This window comes from Littorina saxatilis, linkage group LG7, assembly GCF_037325665.1.
Source record: "Littorina saxatilis isolate snail1 linkage group LG7, US_GU_Lsax_2.0, whole genome shotgun sequence".
NCBI lineage: Eukaryota > Metazoa > Mollusca > Gastropoda > Littorinimorpha > Littorinidae > Littorina > Littorina saxatilis.
In genome coordinates, this window is record NC_090251.1 from 38,443,540 (window position 1) to 38,464,147 (window position 20,608).

Sequence of the window (20,608 nt, forward strand, 5' to 3'; positions counted from 1 at the left end):
AATCCCTATACGTTTTTTTCATTTTTTTGATAAATGTCTTTGATGACGTCATATCCGGCTTTTCGTGAAAGTTGAGGCGGCACTGTCACGCCCTCATTTTTCAACCAAATTGGTTGAAATTTTGGTCAAGTAATCTTCGACGAAGCCCGGGGTTCGGTATTGCATTTCAGCTTGGTGGCTTAAAAATTAATTAATGACTTTGGTCATTAAAAATCTGAAAATTGTAAAAAAAAAATAAAAATTTATAAAACGATCCAAATTTACGTTTATCTTATTCTCCATCATTTGCTGATTCCAAAAACATATAAATATGTTATATTCGGATTAAAAACAAGCTCTGAAAATTAAATATATAAAAACTATTATCAAAATTAAATTGTCCAAATCAATTTAAAAACACTTTCATCTTATTCCTTGTCGGTTCCTGATTCCAAAAACATATAGATATGATATGTTTGGATTAAAAACACGCTCAGAAAGTTAAAACAAAGAGAGGTACAGAAAAGCGTGCTATCCTTCTTAGCGCAACTACTACCCCGCTCTTCTTGTCAATTTCACTGGTTTTGCCATGAGCGGTGGACTGACGATGCTACGAGTATACGGTCTTACTGAAAAATGGCATTGCGTTCACTTTCATTCTGTGAGTTCGACAGCTACTTGACTAAATATTGTATTTTCGCCTTACGCGACTTGTTAGCTTATTGTTTTTGTAACTTGTGCTGACGAAGACAAAATTCGAAAGTAGTCTAGTTCTTGTTGATGTATTCTTGTTGCTGTTTTCTGGTTAGTAAATTTTTATTGTTAACTTTTTATAAAGTCCAGAGTTTCACTGTCATTGCTTTAATCTGAGTTTTAATGTGCTTCGGTAACACCACAGGCACTCGTCACGAGGTGGGCGGGGCCTATGTCTTGGCTGTCACTTGTGATGGACGGGGGGTCTTTTCTTATGGTTTATACAAGGTATGATACCGAGTCTCTCGACCTCGTCGGCAAACTTCGCATTCCTGCCTAACACAGCTTCGCAAAGCAAAACAACGGCTATGATAAAATCAAGTATACATTAAACTATCAGGCAGCTACAGATTTATACCAATTAGACGTTGCTACGGCTGTTATTTTGCAAAACGGCACGGATTTTGGCACACAAAAACCCACGTTGTTCTAGACCGAACGGAAGTATGTGTAAATAGTAGTAGTCTTGAGAGCGCACAGGCCCCGCCCACTTTGATCCCGACCCGCTCGTGACGAGTGCCTGTGGGTAACACACTCAGCAAAATACGGTGATGGTCTTGGCTGATCTAGACGATTGGTTTTCGAAGTCGAGATCAAACTCGTCTTCATCGCCGGAATGACGTCAGTCATCTCTGTCATGACACTTTCAGTGAAGTCATCGTGTACTTTTGTAAAATAGTCTAAAAGACGTTCCTGCCTTTTAGCTAAAAGGGGGAAAATGCGCCAAAGAAAAAGCAGGAAAGAGACGAAGCAGAACTATACATACAACATTTTGAGAGTGTTCATATTCTTTGCAAGTCTTGCTTTCTGCGGTCTTGGATTTGCCCGACTCACGTACGCAGGCGAATGGCTAGCGACAGTCATGAGCGAAGAAGTTCTTCTCACAGACCCCCAGAAAGACAAGGAGATCGTGGAGGACTTTGCCTACGATATGTACGTTCAACCAGTAGCAGGCGCTGTGCTGGGATGCTTCGAGCTGACCTTGTCGTTTCTCACCTGCTGCGCGTCGTGTTGCGAGTTCCGCAAGCTGCTGCGCATCGTAGGCACCATCTTCTTCGTTTTCAGCATCATCATGGTCATCTTTGTCATGCTGGCTTTCAAGAAGCTGGAAAAAGTGGCCGAGATTGAGGAGACTGTAGGCAACGTCATGCTGAGGAATTTGAACCACCTGTACAACCAGGTGAAAGAAGACACCTTGGTTTCTAGGTTCACCTTCGAGCTTAACGGACTTCAAGTCCTTCTGGGCTGTTGTGGACTGTTCGGCTACCACGACTACGAGAATGCCACTTTGTGGAAGTCGGGGGTCGGGATGAATTTGACTGTTCCCGAAACGTGTTGCAAGGTTAATAGGTACGACTTTCTTCTGGGCGGCGAGGTACGTACAACTCACATTTCAACGACGTAAGCTCCTCCATGATTTCTAAAACACGTACTCAATTATCTGCTGCTCTAGTTCAACTTCAATAGACATTGAAAAAGCACAAAGAAACACCTGAACATAGGATCAGGATCAACCAGGCTGGAGTCATGTCCAGAAGTCATCATACCCTGAAAGCGTTGAAAGTTTCAAAGATCGAAGCCAAAACGTTGATTAGAATTATGATTTTTTATATACATATTTTATTTGAGATTTCTACCCCATTATATCAACCAGACATGGATTGTGTTTGGAGGCCATCAAACCATAGGCGTGTGAAGTTTCAAAGCTCTTGCTTTAAAAGAGTTTAAAAAGGTAATTGATAACTATCCGTTTGTTTTTACCCAAACTTGACCGCACTGTGACCTCGAAATTTAACCAGGGTCAACAGAAGTGGTTTATGTCTGGGGGGGGGGGGGGGGGGGGGTCATCGAATCCTAGAAGTGTTTGAAATTGCAAAGCTCTTCCTTCAAAATCCAAAACGTTTCAGAAATGGATTTCCCCCCTATATAATTATTTTGACCCGGACATGACTCCACTGTGGCCTTGGAGTTTAACGAAGGTCAACCAGATTTGCATCATGTCTGGATTTCTGATATCAGTGTTAAAGCACTAGCTTGGTTACCGCCCTGATATGGCCCTTCATGGTCGGCTGGGCGTTAAGCAAACAAACAAACAAAACTAGCTTGGTTAGCTAGCTTGTTATTTGTCTTTGTTCCAGATCAACTTTGAGAATGGTAACTGCACTCAAAACCCCAACTCCACGAACGCTGTTGTGGACAGAGGCTGTGCTAAGGCCATCTTTGATGACAAGCGTTGGAAAGTGCGTCAGTGTTTGTGGGGTGGAACTCGTGGGTCTGGAAAGGGGATTTTTATGTGAGGGGTGAAATTGGGTTGAGGGGGAAGGCTGAAGAATTTGTGTGAGTGTGTGGGGATAGGGGGGGGAGACGGAGGCGGAGTACACCCGGCCTGTCTCTGTCTGATACATGGCTTGAATCATTTGTTTGTTATGTTCATTTTCACCTTTTTATATGTGCAGTCAAATTGTCCTAACAGATTTCAACAGAACAGAAAATTCCGGCTCTAAAATTAATAGCCGTGCTTGGCCTTTTGTGTCGCGCTTTTCTTGCTTGCATTGCGTTCTTCCCCTCGCGTTCTTCCCATCGCACGATGCGGCTGCAGTTACAATTTAAGGTGAGGCATGTTATGCTGGAACACAAACATTCTCTATGGACACCTCTTCGTGGCACTGCGACGCAGCGAGGGCAAAATCCATGCGGATGGTTCTGAATAGCGCGGTGCATTTTACCCAGGATAGGGGGGGGGGGAGGTATTCAGAACAGAACTGCTAAATCCGATAAGAAATTGTTTTGTTTCTGTTATTTTGCTGCACGCAACGACGGACAATAACAGGCACGCACACATACACACACACAAGATGAAACCAACCGAACCGAACAAAATCCAAACCAAACCAAAAATAGTCCAAAGCCGCGAGAGAAAAGAAAACAAGCTAATATACAGAAAACGGGTAATTTTCAAGAGTTATACCAGAAGATAATTGGCCCGAAGATTTAATGACATTCTCTACCTAACGACTACAAGAACTGAACACAGACCTCTTTCCCTGCCCCAATAGTCCCGCGTAACCCCGAGAAGTCATGCAACAAGAACAAACAATAATCAGTCTTCTTCTACTTGCGCTCATGGTCTGAAACTCCCACGTACACTCGCGGTTTTTGGACGAGTGCGTTTTTACGTGTATTACCGTTTTTACCCCGTCATTTAATTAGGCAGCTATGCGCCGCTTTCGGGGATGCATGCTCGGTATTTTCGTGTTTCTATAACCTACCGAGCTCTGACATGGGTTACATGATTTTTTTCCGTGCGCACTTGGTCTTTGGTTTGCGTGTACACATGCCCATACGAATGGGGATAAGACACTCGATCACTAGCCGGTCTGCACATACCTGGAGATCAGAAAATTGTTTCACCCTTAACCCACTAGGCGCTGCCGGGATTCGATCCCACGACTTGGCCTGTGTGTCTTAACCACTAGGCCTCCGCGCCCGTCCAATAATCAACCAATCCCTGCTCTTGTTGCAGTCAGTTGTTGATCGGGACCCTCGTGTTGACTAACCAATCCGTGCTCTTGTTGCAGTTGCTGATCGGGACGCTCGTGTTAACAAACCAATCCGTGCTCTTGTTGCAGTTGCTGATCGGGACCATCGTGCTGAGCTCCATCTCACTGTTCTTCCAGCTAGAGACCATCGCCTTCTTCGTCTGTCAGATCCAGGTGCTCCACCACGAGAAGCAGGACGTGTCGTCGGAGCTGAGAGCCATCACGGCTATGGTTCTGAAGGAGGTGGAGGCAAACGCTCTTGAAATTCAATTGCGCGAGACGGGCGACAATTATATGTCATAGACCGACAGGGCGGCGCTGCGGGACGGATGAGGGTGGCAGGAGAAGATGGCAGAAGACTTGACTTCCTCCAACTTATTGCTGCAATGGGCGCATCGCAATAGCTCCTTGTCTGCGAATTGGTGCCTGGTATATCTGAACGGAGGGTGGACAACAACAGAAACGACGACAACAACAGCAGCCGAGGCACCATTGGCAACTCTGCGAATTTTCTCTCTCTCTCTCTCTCTTATTCTCTGAAATGTTGTGCTATTGTATTCATTCGTTTTCTGTCTTACTCTATGATATTCATGGTTTGTTAGTGATTGCTTTTAGGGATTTATTTTAATTTTTATCAATGTGTTTATTTTAATTTTATTATTTAATTTTATTATTATTTGTAAATTGTCAGTCTTTTTTTAATTAAATGTATTAATCGTTTTTGCTTGAGAGTGTTTGCTTGTTGATAAGTTTTGATTTTGTCCCGTTTGTTTGCTTGTTTGTTTGTTCAAAGTTTCACGCAGGTGTTCGGTCGTTTCATTGTTTTCAATCTTGCTCTTCGTTTTTGTGTGTGTGTGTTGTTGCAAGGACTAGCTGTAAGAAAGGACCTTGTGGACATAACGCTATTATCCTTATCTAATAAAGTTCTCGAGTTCGAGTTCTCTATCGCGCGCGCGTGTGTACGCCGGAGCGAGCAAGTGAAGCCTTTTCTCCTAAAATTTTGCGTTTTAGTAATGGTTGAATCGCTCGACGTTCGAGTTGGCTAGACATTATGTGCTGATTTGTTTTTTCTGAAGCTTCTTTGTTTTTATACATTAAAACGTGCCGATTTCTTCTTTTGATATGCTTCTGATAGTGTGTATGTGTGTGTGTCCGTGTCTCTGTGTGTGTGTATGCGACCGAGCACGCTGAGTTACATCACAACGGAAAACAAAGAGAACACAATTCATGTGGATTTGCTAAGATTTCTTGGCATAACACATTTCCTCTACGCAAAAAACAAACAAATATGTCTTGATTACGACGATTTGTGTGGTCCATTCGTCCTCAGTGGGTTCATAGCAGTTGTCCTTGCGGATGGACTTTCAAGTCTACAACTGAAAAAAGGTAGAGAGAAAAAAACCTAGTTATTGGCACTGAATACACAAATCATCATCATCATGATCACATCGTGGCCATCCTCCTCGTCAACAATCGTTTTATTGGCTCACCTGAGTAATCGCTGAGTCCTGTTCATCTGTTCAGGCAACAGCAGGGTCGAGTTTGGGTTAAAGGTACTGAACTTGTCAAATCCAGGTGCACGGAGCCCCTGGGGCTTTTAGTCATACCTCAGGCACCTATCCGTTAGAAGAACTACCAAGTTTCATTGACTTGCACCCAAAGAGTCAAGAACTGCGATTTTTTTACGAATTAATTTCGTACTCGGACCCGGCTGGTCTTGACCTATTTTTGGATCTAAATTTAGATCAGGTAGATCACCACATCATGCACAAAAAGACACGTCACTAGCAAACTATGTCAGACGTCATCATGAGTTTGTGTAAAACAAAATGGAGGCCGGAATCACTCAGTTGAATCGAACTCCGACCAAACACCACGTAATAACTAGGTTAATTTATGCACTCGCGTGAACAAGAAACTGTCGAGCTTCACAGATGTCGTCGTTGGGTAGTTTTGGGTTTGTTTTACTACCATAGGAGGATTTTTGAACTGTAAATGCACTCAGCTGCAACAAAAACGCAAAACGAAGGCTGTGAGCTGCACTGTGCCTTTAAAAGGAAGAACATTTTAATTTTCTTCAATGTCCTTGAAGCTAGAAGCTAATTTGTTTCTGATTCATATGACTAAAGTTGAAGGTGAGTCGCCTGGGCATCTGCTTTTCTGGTTCCAATGACATTTTGCAAAACTCAGCGTCAAACATTCCCTCAAAAGAGCAAATTACGAAACATCAAATATTTGCTTGACTTACATCCATCATTTCTTTCCATTCCAAGATGGTGAAGGGCATCTGCATTCCTAGAATACCATCGTTCATGTCCAAGGCAATGTTGGCCAACGCCACAGCACGCCAGGCTGGACAGTCGCTTGACCGTTCCCGGAACGAACGCACCTGGCACTTGGTGAAGGCTTTCACAAACCTGTTTGAGACAAAAGGAACCTCAGATGCAGTTTTCTTAGAGAGAGAAAAAATGGAAAAACTGTGAAATGTTTCATGTCGTATTATGTCGTTCATGCGACACGATTGACGGTCATGTCATGTCATGTCATGTCGTTGAATAGGTGGTGTTTTAGTGTTGTGTGGTAATCGTTTTGTAGCACATTCTGTTGTATAATGTTGTACATCGTGTCGTGCTTTATTGTTGTCCGTATTGTTTCGTTAAATTGCAAGGTTAACAATAGCGTTGCGGCTTTAAGAACTCACGGTACATAACGGGACGAAGATGTGTCTAACGAAAAATTGTTGGAAAGGGCCGAGAGCGCCTCTCCTGGCTGCAGCGAAGAATAAGGGGTCCCGGCTGCCTCTAACCCTTGTTCGAAGCACATTTGACTGTTGGCTGTTATTCTGCAGTGTGTTTGGTCAGCCTGGATGAAATCGTCTTCGCTGAGCTGTGAGAGAACTGAAAGGAAAACTACGCTTTTAGGCTAAATGGTGACGAATGTAGTTTTATGTCAAACATCACAAGGAGTATCGTTAGAAATGCGCAAATACAAATGCATGCGCGTAAGCTCACTCATAAACGCATGTGCCCGTACGCGCTCACACACGCATATTTTTTTCAGGTGCACAGACACACGCACGCACACACTTAGGCTATTTTAGCACGAGCGCACACAAACGCAGTCACCCTCTCCTTATCTCCGTTTCACTATCAATCTCTGTTGTACTCTCTCTCTCTCACACACACACACACAGACACACGTAGGCTACGCGCGCGCGCGCGCAAGTGTCGTTCCAGGTGTCTTAGTGCTTCTGTGCGAGCTTGGAACAATCCTAGCAACTTTTTACACACAAATTTGCAAATGATTCTTTGTATGTTCTGTCAGTTTAGTTTTAATCCTAATTTCATGACGTGGCAGAACGATCGAGAGAAGATATACCAGGGTGCATCTCTGACCTTGTGCAAACTCTTGCACTGATTGACTGAATGCTTAATCACACTTTAATTGAGTTGTTTTGCATATCATCTGCTTCTTTAGTTGGTTTGTTTGTTTGTTTGTTTGTTAATGGGTTTGCTCTTTCTTTTTACATTTAGTCAAGTTTTGACTAAATGTTTTAACATAGAGGGGGAATCGAGACGAGGGTCGTGGTGTGTGTGTGTGTGTGTGTGTGTGTGTGTGTGTGTGTGTGTGTGTGTGTGTGTGTGTGTGTGTGTGTGTAGAGCGATTCAGAGTAAACTACAGGACCGATCTTTATGAAATTTGACATGAGAGTTCCTGGGTATGATATCCCCAGACGGTTTTTTTTCTTCTTTTTTTTCGATAAATGTCTTTGATGACGTCATATCTGGCTTTTTGTAAAAGTTGAGGCGGCACTGTCACACCCTCATTTTTTAATCAAACTGATTAAAATTTTTCTAAAGCAATCTTCGACGAAGGCCGGACTTAAGTGTTGCATTTTAGCTTGGTGGCTTAAAAATTAATTAATGAATTTGGTCATTAAAAATCTGAAAATTGTAATTAAATTTTTTTTATAAAACGATCCAAAAACAATTTTATCTTATTCTACATCATTTTCTGATTCCAAAAACATATAAATATGTTTTATTCGGATTAAAAACAAGCTCTGAAAATTAAAAATATAAAAATTATGATCAAAATAAAATTTCCGAAATCGATTTTAAAACAATTTCATCTTATTCCTTGTCGGTTCCTGATTCCAAAAACATATAGATATGATATGTTTGGGTTAAAAACATGCTCAGAAAGTTAAAACGAAAAGGGGTAAAGAAAAGCGTGCCGCTATGCCGCACAGCGAAACCACTACCGCGCTTTCCTCCGAAAGCGGTGAATGGCTGCCTAAATGGCGGGGTAAAAAACGGTCATACACGTAAAATTCCACTCGTGCAAAAAACACGAGTGTACGTGGGAGTTTCAGCCCACGAACGCAGAAGAAGAAGAAGACTACCGCGCTAAACAGGCTCGTCAGTTTCACTGCGTTTTGCACGAGCGGCCGACTACGGTCATTGTGAAAAAACGCAGTGCGTTCAGTTTCATTCTGTGAGTTCCACAGCTTGACTAAATGTAGTAATTTCGCCTTACGCGACTTGTTTCTTTCTCCCTTGAATAAAAACGAACCATATAAGACTGCAGAGTTGACAGTCGTTCCACCAGCCTGACACAGGAATCCCGAAGATTGTACAGCTTGCTCCATTTCCTCTCGTGTTGTCGCGTCACATCCACTCACGTGATCGGCAACACAGATTCTTGCGGCAGGGAGGATCTTCCTTCGAAAAACACACACGGCAGATGCGTTAGAGAGATTTTGAAGTATAACAATGGCTTTTTAAAATGATTCGTGATATGACTTCTTCACTTGTCCGTATTAGGCCTCCAGGCTTCTTATATGGACCAGTTGTCAATTTTCCTGTTTTTGTTTTTGCTGAATGTCTATCAAAGGGTATTCGCTCTCCTTAGACTTAACGGCTAACTAAACAGAAAGCAACCACCAAGACACAAAATAAAACTTCTTCGCGAGAAAACAAAGTAGTGTGTCAGCATCAAACAAATAGTCAGTGGTCCATATATTCGCGGCCCTTCCCCTACGTCAAATCTGTCAGGCATCCCTTGGAAGATCGTTTAATTTATTTACTTATCAGTTTTACTTTTATGTTTTTGGTCCATATAAATGTCTCAAAAATCCGACGTTTTCTATTACGTAACTGCGTCTCCTGTTAAACAAGCACACACTCAGGGCTCCCCGAAGTGCGCGTCCCTGCGTCCTATACGCACTAGAAGCCGAAATCACGTACCAGAAATTCATTAAGGGGGTCCCGGGACGCACTAAACCTATAAAGAGCGGGTCCCTGGACGCACTAAATTTTCGCTATCGCGCGTACCGTAGGTACTCTTTTCAGACTGTAGTCGACAGTCAAGTGTAGTGCAAACACAAAAGCCAATTTCACGCCGGAACGATATGGAAAAGTGTGTGTGTGTTCCATTTAACAAGGTATGGTTGAAGTGTCCTCTTTAGATATTCTGATGAAAAAAGACACTTCATATCACACTATTCGCAATAACAATGCGTTTTTGAACACAGGGGACGGTTTGGGGACCATGGACTCTTGGGACCCTCCAAAATTCTGCGTAGGGGGTCCATGAACCCTCTATACATTAAAAGTGGGGGTCCTCAGACCGTCTAGGATGGGCATCCGTGGGGAGCTCTGACACTCTACATACCCGCACAGTTCTTTCAAGAAGTCCCCGAAGTTCTCTTTGGTGCGGAGTCGACTGTACACAAAACTCTTGGCAGAGGTGAAGTTACCCAGGTGATCGCCTGTGCAGACGACATACTGAATCCATAGCTCCATGCTTGTATTGCACAGGTCGACCTCTGCAGAGCGGCGCTGACTGGGGTGAATACCTGTAGAGTTGGGGGAAAGACTACTCGTCAAAATACGAGTTGTATGTGCAAGACTTCAAAAAGAGTGGAAAAGCTCACAGCCTTAGAACCCCTGACGGTAACATTTGAATCTACCAAAATGTTGATATAAAACTTACTCCACATGGGTGAAAAGATCACATTTTCTACGAGATGACCAATCGATAAACTAAAGAATACCGTTATGCTATTTCAGATTACAATTTCACGAGAACCAAGACAAAGAGACAAACACAGAGCCACACACTGACGAACAGAACTACCGTCCGACAATTAGGTAGAAAAACAGCTATTAAACAAGAGAAAATGTACACAAATGACCAAACATGTCCACACCAGCAACCAGCCCAGACAGGCATAGCACAGCCCGCAGCCCCAATGTGTTCATGCTGAAATCTTCAACAGAGAGACCACTTCATTCAACACTTCATGCCGTTATGAAACTCACTGACATTTGAAGAGCTAATGGGTGGTTTTATACGGGAGGCGGTATTTTGCAGCAATTTGGAGCGTCCATCGTTCCAAAAAGGTTACCCAAACCGTGTCACTGTGGAAGGCGGACGATCTTGTCGGGTTGGCGTTCTTGTATTCATAATTTTTTTGCAATTGGTTGTAACAAACGGTTGCCCCACCCACCACCTGTTACTGTTACATAGTTGACGATCTTGGATGGCGTTCGTATACGGATTTTGTTTCTTTGCCCATCCGGAATTGAGGAGATAAGACTTATCAAAGATGTGGATTTACATTTACTGTTCGTGTTCTTGTGATTTGGATTGTGATGGATTGACCGACTAAATGACTTGTGGGTGGATTTGTATTGATCGACTAAATGATCCACTAACCGATTGATTGATTGATTGATTGTTTGATTGATTGACGGCTTAGGTATCTAATTTGTATATCATTCTGCGAAAATTAAACAGAAGAGAGAGAGTGAGACAAAAATAAAGAGAGACAAAAGGGAGAGAGAGAGAGAAGGTATGTGCGTGCGTGCGTGCGTGCGTGCGTGCGTGCGTGTGTGTGTGTGCCGTGTGTGTGTGTGTGTGTGTGTGTGTTTGTGTGTGTGCTTTTTGCGAATATTATTATTATTATTATGATATGAAGTCTTATATCGCGCGCGTATCTCCAGACTCGGACTCAAGGCGCAGGGATCTATTTATGCCGTGTGAGATGGAATTTTTTACACAATACATCACGCATTCACATCGACCAGCAGATCGCAGCCATTTCGGCGCATATCCTACTTTTCACGGCCTATTATTCCAAGTCACACGGGTATTTTGGTGGACATTTTTTATCTATGCCTAACCAATTTTGCCAGGAAAGACCCTTTTGTCAATCGTGGGATCTTTAACGTGCACACCCCAATGTAGTGTACACGAAGGGACCTCGGTTTTTCGTCTCATCCGAAGGACTAGCACTTGAACCCACCACCTAGGTTAGGAAAGGGGGGAGAAAATTGCTAACGCCCTGACCCAGGGTCGAACTCGCAACCTCTCGTTTCCGAGCGCAAGTGCGTTACCACTCGGCCACCCAATGCACGCAGATACACAGCCACAGGCTTACGCAGGCACGGTCACACACATGTACATAACTGATGTGCCCGCGCACACACACAAACACACCCACGGCATCATTGAGTGAGACTGCAACAAACACACGATAATTTCCCCCCCCGGATACGGCAAAACCTTGCCGCACTCGCATCCATATGTCACTGAGTCGCAGCAGTTTGCGAACGACTAATGTCAGCTGTTGCGCAGTTAGTATGAAATGATACCAATCATGCTGAAGGATCCTACTTAAAAGCATAATAAAGTAAATGGGTGAAAAAGCTTGCAAGGGAGGCAAGTTTAGTGTTTAAGGGTCATTGATGGTAGCCTCGGCCATACTGCGCAATACTGCGTTTTATTTGCGCGCCAGCTCCCGCAAAAGCCTGTCATTCTGTTTGTCAAGTCTAAATCTCACTGCTTGCATTGTCTATGATGGAGAAAAAAAACCCACACGCTTTATCAACCGGTTAATTTTGTATGATCAGCTGCTAGTTTCATTTGCTTCTTTTGAGATTTTTACCGGTAAAACTACCGGACATTTCCGCCTAACGGGACATGATGCCCGTTTCATCAAGCGCTGTTTCTACGGTATGAGATGACTCCACTGCTATTATATCTATCATTGAAATTTGCATGAAAAAAATCGACACGCTCACAGACACGCCGCGTAGGCACGCATATGTATACAAGCATCCAAAAAAACATACACACTAATACAGGCACACAGGACTCAGTGAAAGAAAGAGAAAAACAACATAGCATACCAACAAACATACCAACAAACGAATCTCTTTAGAACTGTAACAGTAAACAATGTTAAAAACAAAAGAATTATGCATTCATCAAGTCCGGCACAACACAAGTATAACGTCAAGCATATCTATCTGTTTTTGGAATCAGGAAATTATTTTTAAAAAATAAGATGAAATTATGTTTGGATCGATTACTCAATTCTTAATTTTAATTTTGATTTTAACTTTAATTCTTTAATGACCAAACTCATTAATTCATTTTTAAACTTCCAAGCTGAAATAAAATCCCATAGTCAGGCGATCGAAAAATGAAGGTGTGACAGTGCCGCCTCAACTTTCACAAAAAGCCGGATATGTCATCGATTCTCCGTCTATGTTAAAGCAAAACTTGACCAAATGTTTGTTTTTTTAAAAGAGAAAAGATTGGTAATATGTTTTCGTGGCAACTTCTAAGCTCAGATGGCACCAGATAGCATCATTTTAATTGCTTCTTCGGACAAAAAAATGTCCGTGTGTGTGTTTGTTAGTACTGATGATGATGATGTGTGTGTGTGTGTGTGTCACAGTGTGTGTGTGTGTGTGTGTGTCAGTGTGTGCCACGGTGTGTGTGTGTGTGTGTGTGTGTGTGCCACGGTGTGTATGTGTGTCGGTGCCAGCGCCACTCCAGGGGTGGAGCAGTTAAGCCAGAGGAGGGGGTTACAACCTGGGGTCCAGGGGTGGACCCCTTGAGGGGTACATGGGCAAGGCCCCGTTGGGGGGTCTGGGGGTCTAACATGTACCTCATATATTCTTCTTTTTGTTGAATTAAAGTGATCACTGTAATATAACTCACAGTGCCCGTATTCAAAGACTTCTTGAAATATTTTGCTTTCATAAACCAAACCCTGGCATTCATAGCTGTTTTTATTGATATTGAGGAAGCCAGGCATCGCTTTATGTCACACGCATTCCTATCCTTAGCGGATTATGACTTTATTCAGTTATTCTGCAGAAAAGACAAATGCTGGAGAAAAACCGTTCTTTTTTGCAGCATTTCTGCATAATGTCATCTTTCGCCGAAGCAGCGTTTTTTTCTGCAGCAAAACATTTTACTGCAGTAAAATTGAAATTAAGAATGCTGCAGTAAAACGGTGCTGTTGTTTTACTGCAGAAAACCTGTTTACATTTTTTCTGCAGCATTTTGTACTACTTAACTTTGAATTGATCTGTATGCGTCATTTTAAACACAGCGCAACCAAACTGAATCACAACACAACAACTAAAGGCTTGTTACGACACTGACGCACTTCACTCATGTTACAGAACGCACTCCCACAGAAAACCATTTTGTCAAGATGCACTAAGCATAAGCTAGTCTATTACAAGAAGTGTGTGTTTGGATGAATGTAATCCGTGCATGTTGAAAAGACCAATTAATGCTTTATTTCAGCAAGTGTTTCTTCACCATTGGAATGTGCTTACCCCATGGCACGGAAGTTCCTCCGCCACAGGACAAATTCGGCCAATCTAGAGGAATATTGTAAAATCATTTTCAGGCCAATATGTAATGACTGAACAAAATTTAAGGTGAGGGAGGGGGCCGGGTGGGTGGTGGTGTACGTGAATTATTGCAAGGGTACGTGACGTGGTGTGCGCGGACATTAGTATTGTGAAACGCACGAGGAAAAGAGGTGTGGCTTCGGCGACGCACCGCGACAAACCATAGATTGGACAAACTGTCGTCTGCTACAGTCGAACCAAAACGTTGGATCGGAAAACGTGAGGCACTCGTGTTCAAGATGGCAGCCAACTTGACTGACGCTGCGAAGTTAGAAGAAGTAAAAGTTCTCAATGAGGGCACACCGTCGTCCAACAAGCCTGAACCAGCTCCCGATATTGCAGGAAAACTACAGAAAATTATGCTAAAGTAAGTTCATGTTTTGAGATCTGTGCACTTATTGTGATCGTCTTCGAATTTGGTTTTGTGTCTACACCGAACTTGACAAGTATTGAGTAAGATTGATTTCAACAATGTTTGCACTTACTGTCGTCGTATATATACTGTATATTATGTCAGTTATAGCATATACAAGATGTAACGAACTACATAAATTGCACTGCTAGGGACTTTAAACATCGACGATGAACTGAAAAGACAGAGGGTTGGATTTCAGTGCAGACCACAGGCGGAAGGTATCGTTCACTGGACCACTACTTACATTATACATACATGTATAGAAAGACTTTCTATGTAAGTAGTGGTCCAGTGAACGATACCTTCCGCCTGTGTGCAGACACGGACCTTGCGAGTACCGGGAAGACTCTCGATTAAAGGCACAGTACGCCTCCCGTAAACCATCACAGATACTGTCAGGCTTTTACACACAATACAAACACCCTTTCATTTAAACACTCACCGCTTGAGAACATCCTAGGTACCCTCCGTAAAGAGCGAGCAATTTTCAAAGAATTTATTTTTGCGTGGTTTATCTTACCCCTGAATAGCGCGGTGGGAATTCTGTCATATCTAGAACAATCGTGCACTTGGTGAAGAGTTTTTGAAATTTGGCATGGAGTTAGGTATGGTCATAAGGTTTTCAAAAACCATCGCAAACAAATTCAACCTTACGTTTTGTTGCCTGTTTGCGCAAAATTCAATATGGCCGCCGACGGAAGCAGTAAATGTCATAGCAGCTCCCATTATTACTAGAACCTTGTCAAATGTCTGCTATCCCATGTTTTCTAGTGCAAGGAATCCAAATATGAGATCTCTGGTGTTTCACCGCTATTTTCAGGGTCACAGGTCATTGTTCAAGGTCATTTCAGTTAACAAAGATGAGAACTTTGGAATTTATTAACTTCAAAAGATGAAATTGGGTTGTACACCCATGCGTGAACCCTGTGAGCTCACGGTTCAAGTTCTTGAACTCACGACAAACTATTTAGTTAAACACGAATTATGGTGCTCAGAATTGTCGATGTTATAGATATGGTCGACTGGTCGTAAGTTCTGGACTTAGTCGCTGCCACTGTTTGCGCAGCCTCCTTCACACTTGCACAGTGGACAACAGCGAAGACCAGCGCGATGACACTTGCAGTTTCCTTTGCAAGCAACCAAGCAGCCACAGTGGAGCAACAGTGAGCACCCTGTGCTGGCGTCAGGCAGACTTGTCCAGTGTGGCACCAATGCCTTGGTTCTCTCATTCCATTCCCATCCCCATTCACTTGGGTTTGGGATGTTGGAGGTTTTGGACAGAGACTGTTTCCAGATAAAAGCTGCGATGAGCAATGCATTCCATACTGTCTTTTTGCCAATTCCGAACATGGCCGATGTTACATCACATCCTGTGTAGGAATGAAAGAAGGGAAGTGCCTGGCAGCGTTGAGGTCCCACCTGTTGAGCAATGTAATGTACTGTAATGTCTCTGAATGTCTGTCCTGACCCAAATCCAATCCACAGCTCTGACAGTTTCAGCTGATCAAAGGGATGGATGGCAAGAACCACCACATTATGTGTCCACTGTCCTGAGGTAGGCCTTAGTGTGTCCCTGCTCAGCAGCATGGCAGAGGTGAAGCATCATCCGTGTGTCAGCTTCTTCTTGGTGGCAAGGAGATAAGGCTGATATATCTGTTGGTCTGTTAGTGAGCACAAGGTCAACCTTCGTAGTCAGTAGATGATATCTTGCATCAGTGGTATGTCGTACTAGTTGCTCACTGAGGAACTGGAACAGCTCATCCTTGTTGTCAGACTCCTTGAGGAACTTCTGCTAGTCAGCTCCCTTTGGAATAGGTATCTTTGCTGAGACTCTAGTTCGCCTTCCTTCACTTTCACCCCGCTTGGCACGAGTCTGTGATTTGAGACTTGCATCCTGATATGTGTCCCAAACAGCATCCACTCTTGTGGTGTTGTTGGTCATCTGGCTCTCTAAGAATGGTAGCAAATGCATAAGTGTGTATTCTTCAAACACAGTGGCACGCTAGGGCTTGACAATATGGATGATGGCTGTCATATCCAGTACGATCACAGAGGCTTCTTTTGCTGCAGGAGAGCGTCCAGGATCCGGCATTCCAGGCAGGCAGCCAAGAAGAGCAGACTTTGTACCTGACACCTTTTCAGTTTTCCACGATCACACAAGGAAGGAGGCTCACGCTGAATCTCATGTCTGAAAAAGTCGTCCATATCACCATCAGGTGGTCCTAGCAAGGACAGAAACAATTTGGTGATGAGCGCTGCATTTGCCCTTGCTGATCCCAACTTGTTAGCACCCTTCTTCAGGTCCACAGGTGGCCGGTTGCTGAAAGTGTAAAAATTGGCCCTTGGGATAACATCAGACAATGGTTTGGAGCAAGTTTCAAGTCTGTCCCTCACAAACTCTGTAAACATGGTCTTGCCGATGTTTGGAGTTTCCCTCAAGCAGTTGACAATTACTGGGTCCATGACTTCACCGGTGTCCAGTGTGAATGGGTTGACCACTGTTCCCTCTTTCACAAGATAGAGCAGTGCTTTGAGATGTTTCAGGAACTTGCTTTGTTCAGCAACAGAAGACTCTGGGTGCTCTAAATTGACTTCTCTGTTTGAAGCTGAAAGACTTTCATTTTCAAATTAATCAATGACTCTCAGGACCTCTGGTTTTGAGAGTTCAATAACCTCTTTTTCCTCTGGCTGACCATAGAGTCATTTTGATCCACTGTCCTCCTTCAGGAATTTGATGCGGCTCTGGTCAAGCGCCATGAGGGAGAACTTCTTGTCACTGCGCTGCACAACGAACTTCCCTTCCTCAAAGGCTTCATGGACACTTGGATGGGCCTCTGGCAGACAAGCCATGTCCTTCAGGAAGACATCCATCCAGCGGGCATAGTTTGTGTGCCCAAAAGCAAAAAACCATTGGCTATGAAGGGGGCCATTTTGAATGACATATGTACCTTTTCAGCTTAAATGGTGAGACTGAGATATTCAAGGAGTTCAGAAATAGACTCCCAGTGGTCGAAAACATGGGTATAGAGACTAATTGTTTCTTTTTAAGTTGAGTAGGTTCAGAGTTATTACACTCTGAAATGAAATGACCTTGAAAATGACATATGAATGTCCTTTGACGTTAAAATGACCTCCAAACGTCAAATCCATCTTGGATATGGGTTGCTTGCACTAAACCACATGTGAAAAATTGTATTTCTCAATGCTGTAGTGGTAACAATGGGTGTAATTTAGCAGTCTTTTTTCCGGGTGGCGGCCATATTGGATTTTGCGCAAACAGACCAATCGAGGTCGAGCTCAATTTGTTTGCGATGGTTTTTGAAAACCTTGTGTCCATACCTACCACCATGCCAAATTTCAAAGACTCTTCACCAAGTGCACGATCATTCTGAATTCCTTCTCAGCTATGAACCATCGTGAACCCGTGTGATCCAGTTTCCCTTTTTCACAATGTAGTCGTCAGTTAGTAATTTGAATGCGACTCGATGTGAGCTTATCTGCAATAGCACGTTATTATGTACCTCTGACTATGCAGAAACAAACGGCTCTGGTTCACAAGAACTCTAGCGATGGCTTTTGACTGTTCAGAGGAACTGGTGATAGACATAAACTGTCGTCTGCTACGATAATCACGACCTTGCGTGACTCTGCTTCCAGGCTTTTCTTTTTTCAAACTTACAAAACTTCGAATTGTACTGATCTTGTCTTGATGAAAAAAGAATTCTTTTATGTTTTAAGAATGTTTGTGTAACAAGCTGTCAATTTATTATTTAGATTTTAAAAGTTAGGTCTAGCGCCAAAACGCACCACGGTCCGATTGTCTCTGAGCAAATCCGCAAAATTAATTCTTTAAAAATTGCTCGCTCTTTACGTAGGGCACCTAGGATGCTCCCGTTTGATGAGCGTTCAAATGGAAGGGTGTTTGTACTGTGTGTTAAAGCCTGACAGTATCTGTGATGGTTTACGGGAGGCTTACTGTGCCTTTAATACTGCCTTTGGGTAAGGGTATGGTACTTGCTCAGAAACCGTGAAGAAGAGGTCTGCTTGGTTGGTGTTAGGTACTTGTTCCCGTATTCAGAGTTCAGTAGGTCAGTTCACAGGCGATCAGACAGTCAATCGACCAGGAGTCAGGGCAATGCGTTAGATAAAAAAAAATGTGTCATTGATCGGAGACCAAAGCCTCAGAACAACACTGATTTACACTTACAGTAGACATAAAAGTTGGTGAGGTCATTGTATTTGCACTTGATGCTCTCACTTTCAAACATTTTTTTTTTTATTGCCTTTGAGCGTGAGTCATTTATGTGCAGTTTAAAATGGTCTCCTTTATTCTCACTCTCAGCTTTGCTTTAAAAAAAAAAAAAAGTAATGTTTTTTATTTGGTTATTTTCAGCTTTGTATATATAGTGGAATGGTTTTTCACCAGATTCTTACATGTGATACATCATCCACTTGTAAAGACATTAATGAAGGGAAAGGATGAAAGCTGCACAATGTATTGAGTTTGCTTGATTCACAAGTTTGAATCATGTTCAGATGATGTATAAATGTAGCCGTGCAATGGAAACCCATATATATAAGACCCCCCCCCCCCCCCCCCCCCCTTTTAAAAATGTTTTTTCCTCGTTTTCAATATTTTCTGTTTTTAAAGGCACCCATCTTAGATCTGGCCAGGATTTTACATAATGATAAGACCATCCCTCCAGTTGGTCACACACCAAAAATTAACACCCAGACAGCTTGAAGGCCTGCAAAGGTGTCCTTTCATTACAGTGGAACCCCCCTTTTAAGACCCCCCCCCTCCCAATTTAAGACTCCCTCCCTTTTAAGACCATGTTTTCTGAGACATTTTTTTTATTACCTCTGTAGATTTACCCCCATTTTAAGACCTGATTTTTTCAAAATGTTTGGACGTCTTATATGGTATGTTCCACAGTACATGTACCATACTGCAATATGAATAACAGTCTGTGATGGGTCGGCTCGAAATCAAAGTCACACATTTGAAGAACACGTACCTTTCTTAGAGACTAGAGCCTGGAAATGTGTTAGAATCATAGAAGTATCAACCCCCCCCCCCCCCCCCCCCCCCCCCCCACCTGTGACCGACCGATCATTTTCCTCTTGTGTTTGTTTCAGGTTAAAGGGGAAGTTTATGGATGCAGATGGCAAGAAAGTGGATTATGCATCACTGAAAAAGAGCAAAGAGTTTGAAGAATACTGCGAAGAAGTCAAACAACTGCAGAAAGTCAGCCTGGAATCGCTGACAGAGATTCAGCGAAAAGTATTTTTCATCAGTATCCTTTCACTGTCAGTCTGACTTATTCCCACCTGTTGGTTATAAGTTTGTGTTGTGAAACTTTTGCGTTTATTTACAATATTGTAATTGTATGAATGCACAAGTGCACATTGTCATAGTTATGTGTGAAAGTGTAGCAAGATCCTGAAATACAGATTTACACCGGGCCTTGGAAGTAAAGATTTGCAGAGTAGTGTGACGGTGCAGGAATACATGTATAGGCATATAAAATGCACAGTCTTTTGCATTCAAGTACAAGTTTCCAGAAGCACATACAAGTATAAATTTACGTTGTATATGAACAAACGTGCATGCATGAAAAAACACCTGCACAGGTACGTTTCAATGCATGGTTTCCTTGGTAGCAATTTCAACCATAATTAATAATTCATGCCCAGTAATGGAATGCCTGCTGCATTGTTACTGTGCTGTGACACAACACAAATCATTTGGATGGTTATAGTCTATTCAGCTCAACTATTATCCAGTGGGCACTGCAGTGCCTGGTTGGCCTAGTGGTAAGGCGTCTGCCCCGTGATCGGGAGGTCGTGGGTTCGAACCCCGGCCGGGTCATACCTAAGACTTTAAAATTGGCAATCTAGTGGCTGCTCCGCCTGGCGTCTGGCATTATGGGGTTAGTGCTAGGACTGGTTGGTCCGGTGTCCGAATAATGTGACTGGATGAGACATGAAGCCTGTGCTGCGACTTCTGTCTTGTGTGTGGCGCACGTTATATGTCAAAGCAGCACCGCCCTGATATGGCCCTTCGTGGTCAGCTGGGCGTTAAGCAAACAAACAAACAAAAAACTGCAGTGCCTACTGGTAGTATTGATTTTCCAAACACACAAATGATCACCGATGCTGAACATGGGGTCTTTGAAGTGGTTGTTGCTTCCTTA

General features: G+C 43.0%; 3 protein-coding genes across 5 annotated transcripts in view; 2 read left to right on the plus strand and 1 right to left on the minus strand.

Annotated features, from left to right (window-relative positions):
• Window positions 1-1,369: 1,369 nt before the first annotated feature.
• Window positions 1,370-5,389, plus strand: LOC138971413 (CD151 antigen-like). Its single transcript, XM_070344138.1, has 3 exons — window positions 1,370-2,107; window positions 2,871-2,972; window positions 4,362-5,389. Exons 1-3 carry the CDS (start codon window positions 1,451-1,453, stop codon window positions 4,572-4,574), a joined length of 972 nt encoding a protein of 323 aa, XP_070200239.1. The 5' UTR covers window positions 1,370-1,450; the 3' UTR covers window positions 4,575-5,389.
• Window positions 5,390-5,501: 112 nt separating this feature from the next.
• LOC138971414 (uncharacterized) lies at window positions 5,502-10,612 on the minus strand. 3 transcript variants are annotated; one of them, XM_070344140.1, is made up of 6 exons: window positions 10,471-10,612; window positions 9,948-10,131; window positions 8,847-8,995; window positions 6,973-7,168; window positions 6,520-6,688; window positions 5,502-5,647 (listed from the first exon to the last, which is right to left on the minus strand). In XM_070344140.1, the coding sequence occupies exons 1-6, from the start codon at window positions 10,535-10,537 to the stop codon at window positions 5,642-5,644; spliced, it is 771 nt and encodes a 256-aa protein (XP_070200241.1). In that variant the 5' UTR covers window positions 10,538-10,612; the 3' UTR covers window positions 5,502-5,641. The 3 variants fall into 3 exon arrangements, with proteins under 3 accessions (XP_070200241.1, XP_070200240.1, XP_070200242.1); XM_070344139.1 differs by having other exon boundaries at window positions 10,462-10,600; XM_070344141.1 differs by having other exon boundaries at window positions 10,486-10,596.
• A 3,579-nt stretch (window positions 10,613-14,191) lies between these two features.
• Window positions 14,192-20,608, plus strand: part of LOC138971415 (uncharacterized) — an 18,760-nt gene continuing 12,343 nt past the window's right edge. The window contains exons 1-2 of the mRNA XM_070344142.1: window positions 14,192-14,363; window positions 19,551-19,708. Of these exons, the coding sequence (XP_070200243.1) occupies window positions 14,236-14,363; window positions 19,551-19,708 (286 nt within the window). The 5' untranslated portion in view covers window positions 14,192-14,235. The remainder of the gene's footprint in view (window positions 14,364-19,550; window positions 19,709-20,608) is intronic.